Below are 18,286 nucleotides of genomic sequence, written 5' to 3' on the forward strand. Positions count from 1 at the left end.
AATCGACAGAGGTGATTAAGAAAGAAAAGAACAGAATGGCGCCTTCTTCCGTCGATACATTGTTACGTTTCACTTAGGATTAGGATTCTATCTTGTAGACCGCATATAAATGTGCATAATATTTTATTAGGCATCACGTGGAAATCTTCGAGCAATCTATTTATCCAAGACAAGCTCGAGAATTCGCAAAATGTGAATAGAATAAAAAATAAATAAGCCTTATGAAATTAATTTATTCTGAGATGAATTAAGTACTACAGAGAGAAAATTAATTTTCTATACAAGTCAAGCAAAACGATTATTTGTCTTTGATTCGCACGTAACAAATGGCACAAGTTATCTAGTCCATTCATTGCTGAACATTCTGGCGTTCTTTTTTTTCTCTTTTGCTATGCGGGCATCGAAATAAAAAATTATAGAGCGTTCTAAATGTTAAGTCGTATTAATACCTTTTAAACTCCTTTGTTTGTTTGTTTTTTAATTGTATATTACGAATAAACGTTTTTTACAAAATATCGTGGTACCTCTACATTCCTCGACCAATCTTCGTATGACTCATCGTAAATTATCATCCATGCGATAATCAATTTTAGCATAATTCAATATCAGTTCATTTATAATGCAAATTACATTTACGGGTACATATAGTTAATATATGAAAATAATTCACATCGTGATTTCCTTAACATAACATCCGCAATTAACATTCGATGACTCGTGTGTATGACTAGAGTGATTCAATAGAAACAGGTACAGCTTTGAATAAGTTTGACTAGATAAAAAGTGATTATTAAGTAAACTGCGAACATGCATTTATGAGAAACTTATGAACGTACGTAATATGCAAAAATATATAAAGTACGCAAAATAGAGCAGTCGTTAGAATATTTAGTCAAGCAAGTTTCTGCTTAGGTTGCATTTCTTCAGCTGTATTCATAAAAATATGAATTTGTATAAATATTCGCAGTTTACTATTCAAGACCTTGATGGAAACTTAGACAAAGTCTTAACCATAGAACTTCAAAAATCAGCAAAAATACAAATATTTCAAAAAGTTTCGCCATCGTTTCAATGAGAAACGACGAGAATCAATAAAACTACGACAGTATCCATTTTAAATGCCCGACCTCATCAATTTGGCAGTATAATCTCTTTGTTTACTCGCTAAATGCAAGTCCAAGCTTCTCAGCATTCTGTCTTGAATTTCCTGGTCGTGAGACGACGTATTTTTGCGTAAACCAGTTCTACAATGCGCCACTCTCGGCTCGTTTCTCGAATAAATCCCCAATCGAAAGCCAGAGTAATTCGATTGAGACGACTTCGAGTTTACTTCCCATTTCGTCTCGCGAACAACATTCTTCATGAAGCCCACTGTAGCTCTGCGACAGGTGTCATAACCCAGCAGCTGAATCCTTTTACCGTGAATCGCGTCTAATTGAGGCTTATTTAATTTGCTGTTAGTCACTCTGTTCATGATTGTTCCAACGGAATCGGGTGTCCCAGGAAGATCCTCGAACACTTTGCGAAGAACTTCATTTGTCAGGTCTTCTTCGCTGCTGGACTCACCTGGCAAAAAAATTCCAGGTGTTAACTTTGTGTCTGGTTCAATTAACTGTGAAAACGTAAGAAGGCAGAATGAGGCACGAAAACTGTTATATATCGATTCTGGTTTGTAAACCAATTTTAAAGAATTATTATTTTCCATGATAGTAAAAAAAAAAAAAAAAATGAAAATTAGTAAAAATATCGATTTCTACGTCCATTATATTTTGATTCTATAATTTGGACGATTCTGGCTTCTTTACATTCCAAAAACAATATTTAAAAATTTTTTTCCTAATATCATAACTATATCACAAGATATTTGTTTGTTGTATTATTTTCTTTTACTTGTACTTAATATTAAAATTCTTCTGGATATCACTTTTATAACATGGAGCGAAGAATGTATCTGATCGGAAACTTTTCCAAAAAATAAAATTCTTCTTACGATGTTTTTCAATACACGAGAGAAAAATGGATTGAATCATTATACATTCAATGCTTTACGTTATAAATTAGCTTGCAAGAAAACTAAATAGAATATCAAGACAGTTTTCAAAGAACAGATACGAGATACTTGGGTTCCAGAGTGGTTTCAAATTTCTAAAGAGCATAGGAAATTAATGATCATGGCAAAGAGGCCTCATAAAGAGACCAGAGAAGATGCTGGAAAAGTCGAATAATAAATTTATAAATTAATGTTACCGAGATCGCTGGTATGGTCCGTTGTGTACGTTCCTTCTTTGATCTCTCGTTGCAGTTCCAAGATTCTGGCCAGCGCCAACTGCAGATACTCTCTGGCATTCGGCTCCTGTATAAACACCACATGAGTATACACGCTCTTAAGTACTTAGTTTATATCTTACAACTTCCAGGATCGATAATTCACTCATAATCGACATTCGCGCTGTACTCATGGAATTTACCTTCATCGGTTTGGCCTTCTTGCTATCGTTGTTTCCATCTGCCAAACACGGAGCCTGTATCGTACAAATAGAACACAATTAAAAACTAAACGTGTACACAGAAAGCGTTTTTCTCGAACCACTTACCGACGAATATCTTTTCATTCTTACTGAGACACAACGAAACCACAAAACAACTTCACCATCGATCCACTAACGACCTTTCACGAACGACTTCACGCGATAACACTTTCTTTCTGGCACAGAATTAACGGCAGTCAAAAATAAATTCCTGCTCTCGGTCTTAAGCTTCTGCTGCTTTTCTCTTCCTCCCTGGATCAGAGATGTTTCCCCTTCGAGCTAATGGTTCTTTTGTCCATCCAGATTCTTCTCCTTCCCCCAAAAGACGGTTCTTTCCTCGTTCCAGAGTACGGTAGTTACGAATGTAGTTTACGAAAACCGTTGACTGGCGTCGATGGGCATCGACTAACCACGTCCAAATCGTAGCAGTCCCTTGTTGCAGTAGAGACTGCTGCGAGGGTGACGGTTTGCCATGGCTTCACCCACTCTCCGCTCCCCTTTCAAAACCCCTAGAAACGTGCCCCTTGCACTGGGCCACCCCTGCAGATGCGAACTATTGTATCGGGAACCCCTGTTTGTTCGACGCGTGCCCTGTGCCCGATAAAAACGGCTGGCACGCGCCCCTTACTCGAAACTCGCAGCGAATACGTTACAGACATCCCGGAACAGTAGCCATAGAACTGGTGTTGGTTACTCGTTTCGTCGAAGATTGTGGGGATAAGACTCTGATAAATCTTGCCCTACTGGTTACTATCGATTCTTACGCAAAATGGAAACAAAACGGTAGAGTGGAATAAAGAATGATTTATTCGTGGAAGTAAGTTTGAAAGGACGTGGAAGTGCTGTGTTAACTGGACAGGGTTTTGGTTTGTTAATGTTATGGTAATTGGTCGTTTGCATCTGCACCAGATTTTTAAGTCCTTCATATTACGTATACGTCTGTTCATAAGTATTAGGGTACTTGATATAAGCTAATGAAATTCTACGCTGAGTTATTTGGAACATTCTTCAGTTTTATGAAACACATATTGATTGCACACTTTTTGCTGCTAGTGCATGTCTGGTATTCGTATCTTACTTGCAGTCAACGCGGAAAGGAGATATTTGAAATTTCTTAGAAAAATACCTTTCTCGATAATTTTCCACCTAAAGTTTCAACACGTGGCTTACCGTGCTTTTTTTCAGGATTACGCATCATCATCGATCACAGCATCATTTCATTTCCATTTTGCACGTTGCATAGAAATTTCTCTCGAGTTCTTCCCATTTTTGCCTTTAACCAGCCTTCGTCTGTTCCGAGTAAAACTCGAGCTCTCGAAACGAGTGGCACGTTCATTTTCTTCGTAAGGTCAGGGCTACACGAGCGTTGCAACGACGTCCGTTGCAGAAATATATTGTCGTATATTGAAGCGCACAGGCTGGGAATGTGAGTCGCTCCAACATACAACAATGTACTTCTATAACGGACGTCGTTGCAACGTTAGTGCGATCTCGGCCCGAAACGACGTCGTAGTGGAGAACAGTACACCGCACAGTCTGTTAAAGTGGCTGTCTCTTACCGGAAAAAATCATAACTTTAACAATAAAAGTCAAGTGCTATTTTTCGCCTGCAATAAATTTTTCAAATTCACGGACACTGTCAACACTCTACATGTTAACATGATTTAATTATACCCAGTTACTAGTAGGTTGTTCAGAAAGTTCTGTTATTATGAACTTCTATCGAATAATGAACAAATATTGTTCCAAGTTGGCTACTAAAGAGAATCGAAGAGAAACATAGAAAACTCGTTGATAAAACAATTTCCTTTTCCCAGCGTGACGAACTCTTTCACTTACTGGATATAGTATATACAATAGTCTGGTCATTTAAAGAAACTTATTGAAAAGAGACACGCAAAAAGTTAAATACCCAAGAATCTTGTAAGAACTATTTACGCTGACAAAAAAGGACGAATAGTTTTTGAGGACAAGATTCATGAAGTTACAGATGACAAAAAATCATGGAAAGAGACGGTGCATATCTTATTATAAGATGCTAATTTTACATTCCTTTTAGATCTTTCTTAACCTTCGCTATGAATTTTCAGAACAACCTAATATAAGTATCGTATCTGCAAACTATTTACGGACTGTGTCTCGTAATAAACTAAATCTACTTAAAAAAATAAATATAGTAACTCGAATAGCTAAGCGTTAGGCCATATTTGGCACAGTCCGCGCAGTGTCCGGTCCAGAAAGCCAACTTAGCACACAGCACGCTACGTGTAGTGGGAATAACAAACCCGAGTCCTGTCCGTAGATATGAATTTTTATTCTCGCCACACAGAAAGATTAGGGTCGTATGGTACAAGTCAGTTGGTTATGTCCGGGCATTTACATATTCCAACCTTGTATCGATTCACTTGGAAACGCTTCCGTCGTTGCGTGGCCTAATTACAGTTATAATGGGGGTATCGAGAAGACGTCCAGACGTTATCTGAACGACGAGAACGTCTATAACGTACGGAAACGCGACGGCCAATAGACGTGCGATGCTAAATCCTGTTAACAGGGGTGCACGTCAAACAGGAATTCTCGATTAACAAGCGAAGGGGGCAAGGTCGTCAGACAGAACACAATTAATGCACACAGTCCCTTCTAACGCCCTCTCTAATTAAATTTCACCACGCGATTCAATAACGTCGGGATCGTCTCTTCTCTTACGTGCGTTGTTCAGTTTGCCGCGATACAATCCGTCGAATGGTTTCATTCAAGGATCGACGCGATGCAACGCGGTAAGTATCGTAATAAGGGAAGGATCGGAGAAACGGCGGGAACCAGAATTTGGAAAGAATGGGGAGAGGCTGGGAAGAGGAAAGAGTTGCAAATGGCTGAGGTTATCGACAGGCTGCAATGAATTAATTCGTTTCCATCGGCTCGAGAAGAGGATAACTGGGATTCGATAAAGGAGGACTATTTTTTTTAATCTGGAAATTGACTTAGCGATAAATCGATATCGCTAAAGGTAAGCTCAAAAATAGTTCAGGTTTGTTATCGACAATTAGTCAAACGATCGAAAGATAATTGTTCAAAGCGATTGGAATATTAGTTACCGCTTGTCTCGAGAATGTCCTATTATTCGTGTTATGTGCTCGCGTACCCATACCGATGTACACAGGCATGAACGAGGCAATTGGTCAAAAGTGTTCTTTGTATCAATGGCTTTGTTTCGAGAACCGGTCCCTCCTGATACCGAACTGCGGTAATCAATTATATTACACTATTATTTTATGTCGAAGTCAATTAACGACGTTGAAAATCCTTAAGCTAAATTTCGAAAGCTGAAGCTGCACTTCGTCGATCAAATAAAAAATTATCGCGATTGCACGTACAGATTTACGTATATTTATAGTTACAACGAAGAATTCGACTCATGTATTCATTGTCTCTCGTGATTCAATCATAATCGATCATTAATCATAATTGAAACATTCAACGTAGATCTACCTTACTTGCGAATGGTCCTCGATTTTTAACAACGTTTAACGTTAGTCTTCGTCGTGTTGACACCTCGAGATCATTTTAAAAAATGAATTACGATCTAGAGTTTCAAGTCGGTCTCGTGGTTCCGTCACTTGTTAACTCGTAAAGAGCGGTCGAATTCAGTTCCTGAGTGTTTCTACGGAATATCGAGCCGAAGCTGGTTTCGTTGTAGTTGTCTCGCCCAACCATTCGTTTCCTTTGTGAAAATTTCGCTCTTCGATTACCATTCCTGTCTGAACTGTTCGTTTCTGTTCGACAGACGCTTAACCTCCTCCTCTTCAGGCAACAACAAAGATATCTGTTGAATCTATAAACAAAACCTTGTTCATCGGTCAGTACGAAACTTTATATTTAGATATGAAAAGCTTTCTGTTTGTTATTGAATTGTTTGTTTGCTTTTTTACGTTTCCGGTTTACAAACGTGTTTGTTTACAGACGTGTTTATACTCGTTTATACTGCTTGGTTGTTTGTTTAGTCAGTTATAGCATAGATATGTTATCATTTCATGCAACATGTAGTACAGAATGTAATACAGTAATTAGAATGCAGATATTTATGCATTTCAAAATATTTAAATAACATGGAAAAAGATAGAAGGGGAGTGGAACAAAATTCTGTTTAGGTTCCATTTTTTCTAATCGTGTTCGTAAGAACATAAATTTGCATAAACATCTCCAGTCTCTGTATAATATTTTAAGGAGAATGTGTGCTTCGACTTGTTATTTCTTTCTACAATGTTTTAGGTTTAATGGCTGACATTTGATTGGTCGCTTATCTTGTCATACTCGCCTTTTGCGAAATGTTCCGCTGACAAAGTATAGAGCGATGGGATTGACACAGCTATTGATGAAGCTCAGACAGAAACCAACGATCCTGAAGGCATGCCAATAGTCATCGTAGTCTTGCTCGGATGATGGACAAAAGTGGAACCACATCATAAACGTGTGGTACGGTAGGAAGCAGACGAAGAAGATAACTACAAAGGCGATCACCATCTTTCCAACCTGTTGATCACAGCGAACGAAAGATACGTATTAAACTGGGACAACTAACCTGGAACTTGGCCTAATTGGTTAAAATTTAATTATTAGAAACCTAGATTAGAATATTTTTTAGTAAGATAGTAAAAAATCTGAGATAAATTTTTAAATTTGAATTAGGCATTACAATATTACTTCTTAAATTCTGAAATAAGCAGATTTTCTCTATCGCGTTTTTATCTTTCTCTTCCGTCATTTTCTTCCCCATGATCCATTTCCTACTCTTTCGCTTCGTTTCCTTCCTTGCTTCTCTCCATTTCCGTCTTTTCTTTTTCCTCCTTTCCTTTTCTACTTTTAGCTTCGCTTTTCTTTTTTCCCTTAGTTGCCTCCTTTTCCTGTCGTTGTCTTCGCTTCATCCCCTTTTCTTCCATTTTCTTCCTATTTCTTTTTCTTTCTCCCTCTTTTCGGTCATCTTACGCGATGAACAAGTAAAGATTTGACGTGATAACTAACGCTTGTCAGCAAGCTTTACGATATGTCCGTTTAAAAATATCTATAATAAGATTTCGCAGGTATCTGCCTCAGATCGATCGCGACCTTAGCAGGTTTAGTCATCGTTCAATCGATCCTGTAAATATGCTTTTAACATCTCGACACCGATGTCGTTAGATAATACGCCTTTGCTTCAACTTTTGAAATATTACGTCAAATAAATTCTCAAGTTCGATATTTAACTTCTTTCACAGAAGCCTTTTTTATCTGAAAGATAAATAGAGATTAGCTGGAAGAAAACGTCGCCAAGAGAAATAGTCTTTTCACAGTCGAGGAACAAATCTGGGAAGAGTGCAGGCGTTCTGGCATCTACGAAAAATAAAGAGGCGATAACTCGTAGTCGTTCGAGCGAATGGATCATTTTGGTTCGCATGCAGCGTGTCTTGGTATGGATTGCCAGCGGATACCAGTTAAATCGAATGTCTCGTACAGGCGTAATTCTCAGCCGTTATCTAGAGGTGATTTGTCATCGCTGTATTTATAGGCCAATCGATTATATTATTTGTCCGAATTGTTCCATGAAATTGTATTAATCTCGAAACTCTATTTTCACGAAACATAGCTACCGTTATTACTACTACGAAATGGCTTTTTGTTATCAAAGTGGATTAGAGAACGGTTGAATGCATTTGACGGACGAGAACATTGGAAAAGTAGAAGTAAGAACCGTGGTTCTTGAAGGTTCCGTCGTATCTTCGCTAGACACGCTTCGATGCCACCTTCTATCGAATCAGTCGAAGTGAATCAGAATATCGAACCGCCTGTGAAGTGATTTTTAAATCAGACAACAATGACATTCTGTTATCGAGTATTTTAATATACTGACTTGGTGTATTCGATCAAACCATTGCACCCACGTTGCATAAAAAGAAATAAATTTATATTGAAATAACAATTGGTCGAAAGACTTGATCAAATATGCGAACGATATTCATCTTAAATTGTGTACGAAGTTTACAAGTAAATTATTATTTTATATACGATAGAAACAAGGAAGACGAAGAGTTGGCTCGTTGAAGAAACTTCATTGGTCGATACGTCGATACTTTAAGATGATCGACCGTCACTTTTCATTCAAATACAATACGGAAAGTGAAGTTGGATTACATGCTAAAGGTATTGCCAGAGAATATTCCGATCTATAGTGATTTATAATTAGCATTCTATCCCGGAAGTTATGGAGCGCTTTCTTCGAGTTGTTGGACTAGACTTGTTTCATCGATGCTTAACTGTATATTGGCTTAAGCTTGTATTACACAATCTTATTATTGATCGTATCGAAGATTGCGTAAGTAAAGTATAGTTTATAACAATTGCACCATCGACTCGAGATTTGCGCTAAATTAATTCCGCTTCTTCTTGCACCTTGTTACTCGGCTACATGACGAGCGTGAAATTTCATCTATAACTCAATTTACATCACAGTTTAAGTAACAATTTGTTACAATTTAAATTTATTTACAAATTGGCTGCATATGTAAGCAGCGTAATTTCATAAAAATATCATACAGGTAGCAATTTCAATTTCTCCTTTCTACACTTTTTCACTGGTATATCTGTGTATCTTTTGTTTCAAAATTAGATTTTACTTGAAAATTGTATAATTTCATAACAATATCGATTCACTCTACCTTTTTGCGTGCTCGAATTTGCTCCAGCCGATGACATCCGGTGGATAATTCGCCGGGCATGTTTCTGGTGGACAGTTCAAGGTGTCGTGCCATTCCCAGATAGAATCCTGTTATAACGAGGAACGGTATGGCGTAGTAAGCCAGGAACTTGAATAACACCATCCCTTTCTTATAGTTCTTCCCTGCGTTTCAAAACGAGAAATAAATTATACGACTTCGTGGGTGTGACACACGGAGAAATGCTCAAGCGGAGATCATAAACGGGCAGCTATTTCGCTTTCTGTGTGTTCAGTTTAGGCGAAGTATACTTGCTCTTGTTATTCGTTCCAGGATTGAGTAGAATAGTTTTTTAATCCGAATAGAAATATTTCAACATGTGAGATACTCACCGAATTCCACGGGGAAAGGGCTACAGATCTGGATGCTGTAGTTAGTCTTTATATCTACGATCAGCACGTGAGAGAAAAGAGCACCTGGCATCGCCAGAATAATCGCCAGCACCCAAATAAGGCAGGCTATTAGTATCGTTAATGGTTTTGCACTCAATCCGGCTACATGGCGGCGAATGGGATTTACGATCGCGCAGTACCTACGATGCAACACGAACATATCTTTCTTTTATTTGTAAATCAATTTTTATTTGAACTTTAACCCTGAAATACTACAGAACGGAATAATTTATACCCCACTTAAATGTTTCTTTTAAAGATGTTTGTTGTGGGTGTATTTATTACTGTTGAGAAATGGTTGTTGTTTATACGTCCCGAGCTGTCTCGTGTAACAATATTAATATATTGGCAAGATAGAAATCTTAGATTATATATAGGCTTCTGTTTTACAATTTATTTATTATATTACTTTATTTGTTTCATTACTAAATTTATTACTATTGAGCAAGGGTGTTTAACGCTTTCTGTTTTATTAAACTTCACTAACGATACTAATTCAAATGTACAGATAGATCCTGATAATTATTTGACATGAAGGAAATCAAAATTATTTAGCAACGTATCGTTTGTTCGAAATGAGCGTTGTATTAATAAAATGATACGTAATTTTCAATATAGCGTTAATTGGATTGTGTACAAATGTAGTATTGCAGGGTTAAGATCATCTTGTCTAATCAAATCAATTCTTCAGTTATACTTTATTTTAAAGTTGAACTTTCTTGTTAATGTAAATTAATTGATTTTCTTAATGGCGAAAAGGAAATTGGACGTTTAAGATTTCGTTTCGATTACTGATTAAACGCACGAACAACCAGTCGGTCGATTGGTCCATTAATGGGGCGGAACTTCACTAAAGTTAGGACGGCCAGCCTATCCCTGAGACAACAATTTCCTCAACCGTAACTGGGTTTGACAACTTACCTCTCGGCTGATAACGCGGTCAGAGTGAAAACTGAGACACCGATCGAAATATCCTTGGCGCACTCCGATAATTTGCAAACTGCCAGGCCCCACGGCCATGACTCGATTGTGTATAGAAGAGACGTGAACGGTACACTCGTTATGATCACCTGAAATACACGAAAGTTAAAAAGAGAAGGTACACGCGTATTGTATTGTACTGTATTTCCACGGCCAATTGTACTCGTGTTATTCAATCTGCCCTTTATCGAAATTTTATTCGAGTATTTTTCTGTACTTTTGCAAAATTTGATTGAATGCTACGAATATATGGGAAACGTTTGAAAATCTGTTTCGTTGAAAATGATGCCTTTGAAATTTCGATAGGTGAGAGCGATAAAATAAACAATACTCGATATTATATTTGTACGGCATCGGGCATATAGTAAAATTATTAGAGAAACATTTATCAGGATTCATTGTTATCGAGAGAATTAAAATAAAAAGGAATTCGCGATAATGATACAGGAATGTCTATTAAAAATATTCGTAATGAATTCACGTTCCACATCCTTTTAACACACCGTGTAACGTTCACCCAATTTGCGAAAAAAAGATTCCTTCATTAACTCGCTAAATTTCATCTGAAATACGGACATCTCTGATGAATTTCGAGATAAAAGGGGGATATTAACAGGAAGGTTTTGTATCGAATATTATAATAAAATACGTAGATTAAGCGAATTTTCTGCAATTTTATGCGAGATGTACAAATTCCGTCGTATGATCGAACACTCAATTATACTATTGCTCTCTTTTCTCAGTGGTAATCGTGAAATACACATTTTCTTTGTGTTTAAGCATGATCGTTCGAACACTATAATCGAGAAAATATTTATTTATGATTTTCACAGATGATACCGTATGGATCGCATTAATCTTTGATTATTCTCCGTCCGGCTATAAATCGTTCATGGATCAGCATGTATAGCTACATATATCATAAAGTAAGCTCGATATCCACGAAAATAAGCGTGTTTATAATCGAACTCGCTATTGGTCCACGATTACGTGTCCAGAACGACGGAATTTTAACGGCTGATTCAAGGTATCATATAGCATGTGCTTCTTTTAGACGCGTATTATTTAGTGAATAATACGGTGATTTATGAAAATATTTGAATATTTCTAGAAATTTTTATGAATGTATTACACGTGTGATACAAAAAATTTTGAAATTCCGTTACTAGACTATCGTGATTATACTGGTAATATATGTAACAAATTAAAAAATACGTATAGAAGTTACAAGATATTTATATCAAGCATACAATTCACAGAAATCGCTATATTATATAAAAATATATTGTCTTATACAAGAATAATTATGAACTTCTAAGAGACTTAAATTTTGCTATATTATATGTGATAATAAAGACTAATGTCTGCGTTTCCCACGTATTTATACGATATAATACATTTTATCAATATAACCACGATAATCGACAATGGCAATAAAACTGTCATAATATATATTCAGAAAAATTTTCTATGATGGACCTTCAGATGCTTTCGTGCGTTATCGTACCTACTTACATTCTACGCGAAATCGATGACGGAGAAAGTACCGGATGTTCTGAACTCGCTCGCGACAGATTTATACGCGCGATCCGACAGTCTGAATAAATTCGATATATCGCCAGGATACAAATGACATGGGGTCCTAGCAACATTTTCCGATTGACGGGAAATCGAAATGTAAAGAGGATCCCGACGAAGGAAGGAAAGATTTTTCTCATCTATATTCGGAATATTCATGGATTGTTAGTTTCCACCATTCCAGCTTTGTCGCAATTTATTTCCAACTTATTGGACATTCATTTTGATTTATTATATATATTTATACGTGAAATACAATGGGTATCAGAGGGCTTTTTCAAGATATATGAATCATAACCACAAAAGTACGATTAAATATTTATCCCTTCCGTGTTAGTAAACTGATGAATCTTTTGATTGTGGCTTGCAAGAATAATAATAGATTAGTTTAATTCTACCCAGTTAATTATACATATAGAAATATGTTTTCACAAAATTTATGCTATGAATTTTTCAATACATTCTATATTTTACGGGAGGAAACTCTCGACATGTCTTGCCCATCTGAACGTTTCTCAAACGTGCACGAAATCTTCTTCCATTTTATTCGACGTCAGGGATACCTTTTTTTAATGTCGGTCTTGAATGATACATTAGAGATAATATATACACATCCTGTCCTTCCTTACCAAAAGATCACCCAAAGCCAACGAAAGCACGTAAATGTTGGGCACATTTCTCATGCTGGCGTCGCTCAACAAAGTAAACACCATGATTCCGTTTCCAATTACACCCACCACCAAGATTAATAAGAATATCACAGGTACTATGTACGTTTCCGGGCGTTGGTCGTATGGAACGTAATTATTGTCCTCCTTGTTGGAGATCGTTGCATTCAGATTCACAGCCATCTGTAAAAGAATAAATCCACGTCTTTTCTATTCTTGAATATTCAACCGCAGTTACTGCAATTTACTCCCCTTTTACCACGTTAAGGACAACTTGAAATTCTTCAACATTTTTCCAGCAAATTTATTTATTTTTCCGCGCAATAACAAAGAAAACTATGCGTTATGTATTTTATTTCCATTTTCAAACGTTGAACGCGCGTACTAACTCTATTCGTTACACGTATACATTTTTATAGAGAGACGAGATTTTATTTGTCAATGAAATTAAACATGAATTTCATCAATCAGAAATTGATATTTCTATTTATTTTAATTCGATCGATTGCCCTTCGACAAATTGCGCCGGTTGTCGATCGTTATTTCCTCACGCTGCTTCTACGTCTAACTATCGAATGATTGGATAACAATTTCTCATCGAGCCGGAGAATCGCTCGGATTTCGACGATCAACTAGTTCAAAAATTGAAACGATACCAATAAACGTGCCTTTCTCCCTCGTAAAACTAGTCACTCAACTATACAGTCATTTGAATGTATTGTAAACGTTCTACTTTCTGTGTATTTCCATGGAGGTTAGCTAAATTGGTATGTGGGCGAATGTGAATTTACGTGTGTGTTTATTCACTAGAAATAAAACGAGAGGACTGAACGTTCCCGTGGAAGGTAGGCAGGCAAAGAAATTATCCATTTCTTTTGATATTTCAGGAAAACTACCTCGATACCTGTGTGTGCGTTTTAAACAAATTATTCGCCCAATGGCACGTGGTAATACCCTGTAATCGAAAGCTTTGTAGTTTGCAGCGATAAGGAGGCTGTACGAATATTTAAATTGCATTTTGGAAAAATTGGAATATTTATAGAAAACTTACGAATATTATGTATTTCATATGAAATTATTATAGTTACATCGGTAAAGTTTGAAAGAAATCTGTAAATGTATACAGAAACTACAAGATGTACACTTATATCGCCGCGTGCCAATAATATTTCGTAGAGATCGCAATATTTATTTAAATATTTTATCATGTTATTAAGCCTAGATATTCAGTCAGACTATTTTTAACATTTATTATATGTTTAAAATAAGTATTTATACTAAATACTAATTTTTGTATTAAGTGTTCTAGTATTTTTCAAGCAATTTTTTATTATTAAGTAATTATTATATTACGTATACATAATAGTGTCCCGTTAATAGTTCTAATTAAATTCCAAACTGTTTTATATAACACAGACAATATATGCATAAAATTTCCTACGATAAATATTCAAATACATGTAGTGTGGCGAACCACTGTAGATAAAAGAAGCAAAGAGAAAAGATGTATCATTCGATACCAGATGGATTTTTCTTCACGTGAGAGAAGAAAAGGTCCCTTTTACCAGTCGAGTGCGATTTCCTTCAGTTATTGACTAAATTTTGTCTGGTTGTTTTAATATCATTCCCCGACAATGGCGCAAAAATCCAATGTGTATTCTTTAAAATAGAAAAACAGGTAGAGGGACGAGGAAAACGAAGCTCGTACGCCCAACAAGTGATATTTCATTGAAATATTATTTTTTTTTTTTCATGAAAAATGTTTTTATAAATAAGGTTTATGCATTCCTATAAATTCCATTAGTATTTAAAATATATCGCTTGTTTGTTCGTGGTCCGTGTTTTTTTTTATTTAAACACAACAAGAGAGTAATGAAAACGAAAATAACTTCATGTAAGCGAATCTGACGGAACGTTCAAATACTTTGGCATCTGCATATTTTCCACGATACTTTTTTCAAGCGAGCGAACATCTTGTGTATTCACTTTTGCATCGTCTGTTTGTTATTTCCAGCAAGTTACAGACGAAGTTGCAATATCACGGTTCCATCGCTGCAGCATCCTGTTTTCGAATTAATGTAGTTGAGCCACCCGCGTCAGATGGATATATATCTGTGTATCTTCTTTTGTAAAATATTTTTCCAACGTTTGCTTTTTAAATTTCGATCACATATGCTGTTGTAAAGCACAAATTTGTTTGAACTTTCGAGTTATTTCCTTGCTCGGTGAATAATTAATCTATGGTAGTAATAGCGCTGTATGTTGAAACAAGTATATCTTAAATATATAATTAATGGTAAACACAATTCTACAATATTAACAATATTATAATTCAACATTGTATTCATTAATATAATGAATAATTGCAGCTGTGAATACTATATTACAATGAATATCTATTAAATATTAACATCTAAACCAAATCCTTTTAACTTAATCTCTATTCATATAAGTATTTTCGGTTTATGGATTGTCCTTAGAACAGTCCTTATGTTTATTGCACACTTTTACAAATCACGGAGAAAGCGGATGTTTGTCTAACGAAATAGCAGGTTTTTTCCATGAACAAGGACACCCATGAGTCGCATCTGCAGGAGGCGTCTCCTCCCTTTTGTGTAATAAATTGTTGAAAATATAAATTTTATAAAACTGTTGATTACAGTTTTATGACACAACAAACACCCCTATTATCCCACAAGAAATAAGGGGATCGACCTGTTTGTGGTGTCGATTGTTATAATCCTAACAGGAATTTACGACTCCCGTTGACGCGCTTCAACGCGATAACAGTAATTGTTAATTGCAATAAATACCTTCTAGCCTGTTTTAAGTTTTACCAATCTAATCAGGATAATTGAGTCTCATTACTCAAAGCGAAATTTCCAAATGTTTCAAAGGGCTCCCATAAGCTTTTGAATATTAAACTATAATACTCAAGGATAAATTAGCATGAAGACATTTTGAACGTAGTTTTTTCGTGGCTTGCCACGCGGCGTGTTTCATTAAAATTTGTTAATTGCCATAAGGAAATTCACGCTGCGTGTTACAATTTTTAGACGTTTTCAATTTCAATTTCTTTTGCAATCAGCTGAAAGTTGGATAGGCACAAAGGGAACGTAACTATGAAATTTTCTCTCAGCGTATACACGAGATACAAGAGTTCTTGGGGATCAAGCATGAAGATTAGGGGTAACTATAGTTAGCGCAAACGGGTAAACGTTGTACGCGATTGTAAAGATAAGACACGAACGTAAGCGAAAATGCTTACTAACGAAGTATAATATACGTTGAAGATTGCACGTTAGAATTGCAAATTGCGACGTTGTATCTTGCTGATCTAAAAACGCCAACATCCTAGAAAATCCTTTAAAGGAGAAGAGAACAATTTATGCTGGAAAAACGATTCAAGAATGCAATATAATGGAATGATATTCGTGTAATTGCCTTTTAACTTCGCTTTCCATCCTGGTTTTTTATTCCTTTTTATCTTCGTAAGTCTTTAAATAAGTCTCTTCTATATTTATCATTTAAAATATTTTAGTTGGAAATGGAAAGGAATAAGCCTTGCGCTATAGTGTCATTTTTCATTTTCCGATACGCCGTTCCTTTTGTCCCATGCAAAACCCACGCGTCCATATCTGGATGCTCGATAACGAATCGCGGCACAATAAAAACTAATCAGATCGATCGCGTTGCTATATGACCTTTCTACCATTTTAAATTGATATAAATTCAACGACAACGACAGCTTCGAACGCTGCACGGTACGGCATTTGGATGAGGATTTAGGACAAAAATCAGAATTTGCTGGCCACGTTTGCACGTTCGCAGGCCACGTTCTCAAGTTCTACAGTGCGGCGTTTGAATGAGGATTCGGGACAAAAATTTTTTAAATACATATAATATGCAGTTTTCCAGAAATTTGATATCAGGGAATTCGATGTATAAAAGTCTGTCTACCAAATCTCCCTTAGTATTTTCCCTACTCCCTGGCTCAGTTTAAATATCATATTTATTGTTTTTGTCTAGCTCCTTTTTGTAAATTAAAAAAAACAAGATTTTTGTCAAATATTATAGACACCTAGTAAAGAACAGAGTTTTCATGTAATTTAAAAAATTTTTTCAGACGAGTGTGGTAAAAAATCAACCTGCGTGGCGCTATTGAGAACTATTCGACTCGAAAACGCTCGTCGATGCTATTTCGAAACTTCATATTCTGACGAGAAATCAATACAAAAGTAACTAACCATAGAACCTACAAATTTTTTAGAAAGTCAATTTTCCATGGAAAAATGTTACTATTGTTGATATTTATAGCATCAGTCTCCAACTACCTAATGGTAAAATGAACGAATCGTTCAATATAAAAATGTACAATTAGAAAGATAATTCCAAATTTACTATCATAACGTACGGCTGTATAATACGACGCAGCATTCAAAAGAATAAATAATTTTGAAGGCAAACTGAATACGTAATTCCAATTTTTGAAAATTTTTTCAGTTTCGTACCAATATAGTCGATCGTTATCGAAAAATTTTTTCAGAAGTCAAACAATAAAAGTTGATAGAGTTGGTCAGTTTAATTTTCACGTGATTCAAATGTGTAATAGATGTGTGATTATATTAATCGAATATTAACGATATCGCTTTAACGATATTTGAAAAAGAGTTCTAACTCTTCTAATGAAATAAAACACAGATACACACGAATTAATGAAATCTCGTTCTACATCGTTTGATTTCCGAAGGACTTTCTTATCTTCTTAGGAAACAGTGTTTTATAGTAACGATACCATCGACGAACGTATGTGTAAATTTCACGAGCTGAGTCGCGTATCTTGCACGATCGTATTCTTCGAAACTTTATGGGTTCCCATAACGATTCTCCCGTCTGTGAAACTACGTATTGTCTCGCTTCGTTACCGGCGAAGTTAAACGTGGTGTCTCCCGAAGTGATATTTCACGAAGTTGATAAATAAGAGAAATGGAACGAAGTCGACCGCGTTCAAAAGAAATTGCACCGTCTGAGTTTAATTTATCTACGTCATAGAATCGCTGAAACTTCGTTATTTCACAAACATTTCCAACGATTTCGTCACGCTTTCGTGATTTCATGACTGGTAATATATTCCTTTCGATTCCCTGTTTGTAGAATTTTACGAAGATCTCTGCAGCTTCAGCGCGATGTTCCATGTCTCATGAATCAGACTGGATTTACGCCTGAACTTCATGAACGAGTTTGAAGCGAACACAATGTGTGACGAGTTTCGTGTCACGCGTTAAAAGAGTCCAACTTAGTTTTCAAACAGTCAGTGAAATAAATCAACCGTGGCTATGATATAAAAGGATATGCAGGGTGTTAAAGCTATGGACGATATTTATAGGATCTTA

General features: G+C 36.0%; 2 protein-coding genes across 2 annotated transcripts; both read right to left on the reverse strand.

Annotated features, from left to right (window-relative positions):
- Positions 1 to 1,066: 1,066 nt before the first annotated feature.
- Positions 1,067 to 2,612, reverse strand: LOC132911392 (uncharacterized). Its single transcript, XM_060968012.1, has 4 exons — positions 2,595 to 2,612; positions 2,456 to 2,522; positions 2,248 to 2,391; positions 1,067 to 1,566 (listed from the first exon to the last, which is right to left on the reverse strand). Exons 1-4 carry the CDS (start codon positions 2,610 to 2,612, stop codon positions 1,115 to 1,117), a joined length of 681 nt encoding a protein of 226 aa, XP_060823995.1. The 3' UTR covers positions 1,067 to 1,114.
- Positions 2,613 to 4,873: 2,261 nt separating this feature from the next.
- Positions 4,874 to 13,485, reverse strand: LOC132911288 (neuropeptide CCHamide-2 receptor-like). The gene is made up of 6 exons (XM_060967852.1): positions 12,855 to 13,485; positions 10,588 to 10,736; positions 9,607 to 9,806; positions 9,218 to 9,399; positions 6,844 to 7,058; positions 4,874 to 6,360 (listed from the first exon to the last, which is right to left on the reverse strand). The coding sequence occupies exons 1-6, from the start codon at positions 13,074 to 13,076 to the stop codon at positions 6,120 to 6,122; spliced, it is 1,209 nt and encodes a 402-aa protein (XP_060823835.1). The 5' UTR covers positions 13,077 to 13,485; the 3' UTR covers positions 4,874 to 6,119.
- Between the last annotated feature and the right edge of the window lie 4,801 nt (positions 13,486 to 18,286).

This window comes from Bombus pascuorum, chromosome 10, assembly GCF_905332965.1.
Source record: "Bombus pascuorum chromosome 10, iyBomPasc1.1, whole genome shotgun sequence".
Taxonomy (NCBI): domain Eukaryota; kingdom Metazoa; phylum Arthropoda; class Insecta; order Hymenoptera; family Apidae; genus Bombus; species Bombus pascuorum.

Bases quoted from the DNA above. Each gene is read 5' to 3' on its own strand.
- LOC132911392 (XM_060968012.1), bottom strand. The intron at 2,392-2,455 runs GTACAGCGCGAA...ATATAAACTAAG, and splicing joins GATGAAGGTAAATTCCATGA to TACTTAAGAGCGTGTATACT. The intron at 1,567-2,247 runs GTAACATTAATT...TTTTTTTGCCAG, and splicing joins GGACCATACCAGCGATCTCG to GTGAGTCCAGCAGCGAAGAA.
- LOC132911288 (XM_060967852.1), bottom strand. From the start codon at position 13,076: ATGGCTGTGAATCTGAATGCAACGATCTCCAACAAGGAGGACAATAAT. The intron at 7,059-9,217 runs GTAGAGTGAATC...TGTGATCAACAG, and splicing joins AAATTCGAGCACGCAAAAAG to GTTGGAAAGATGGTGATCGC. The intron at 6,361-6,843 runs GCGAGTATGACA...TTTTGTTTATAG, and splicing joins AGCGGAACATTTCGCAAAAG to ATTCAACAGATATCTTTGTT.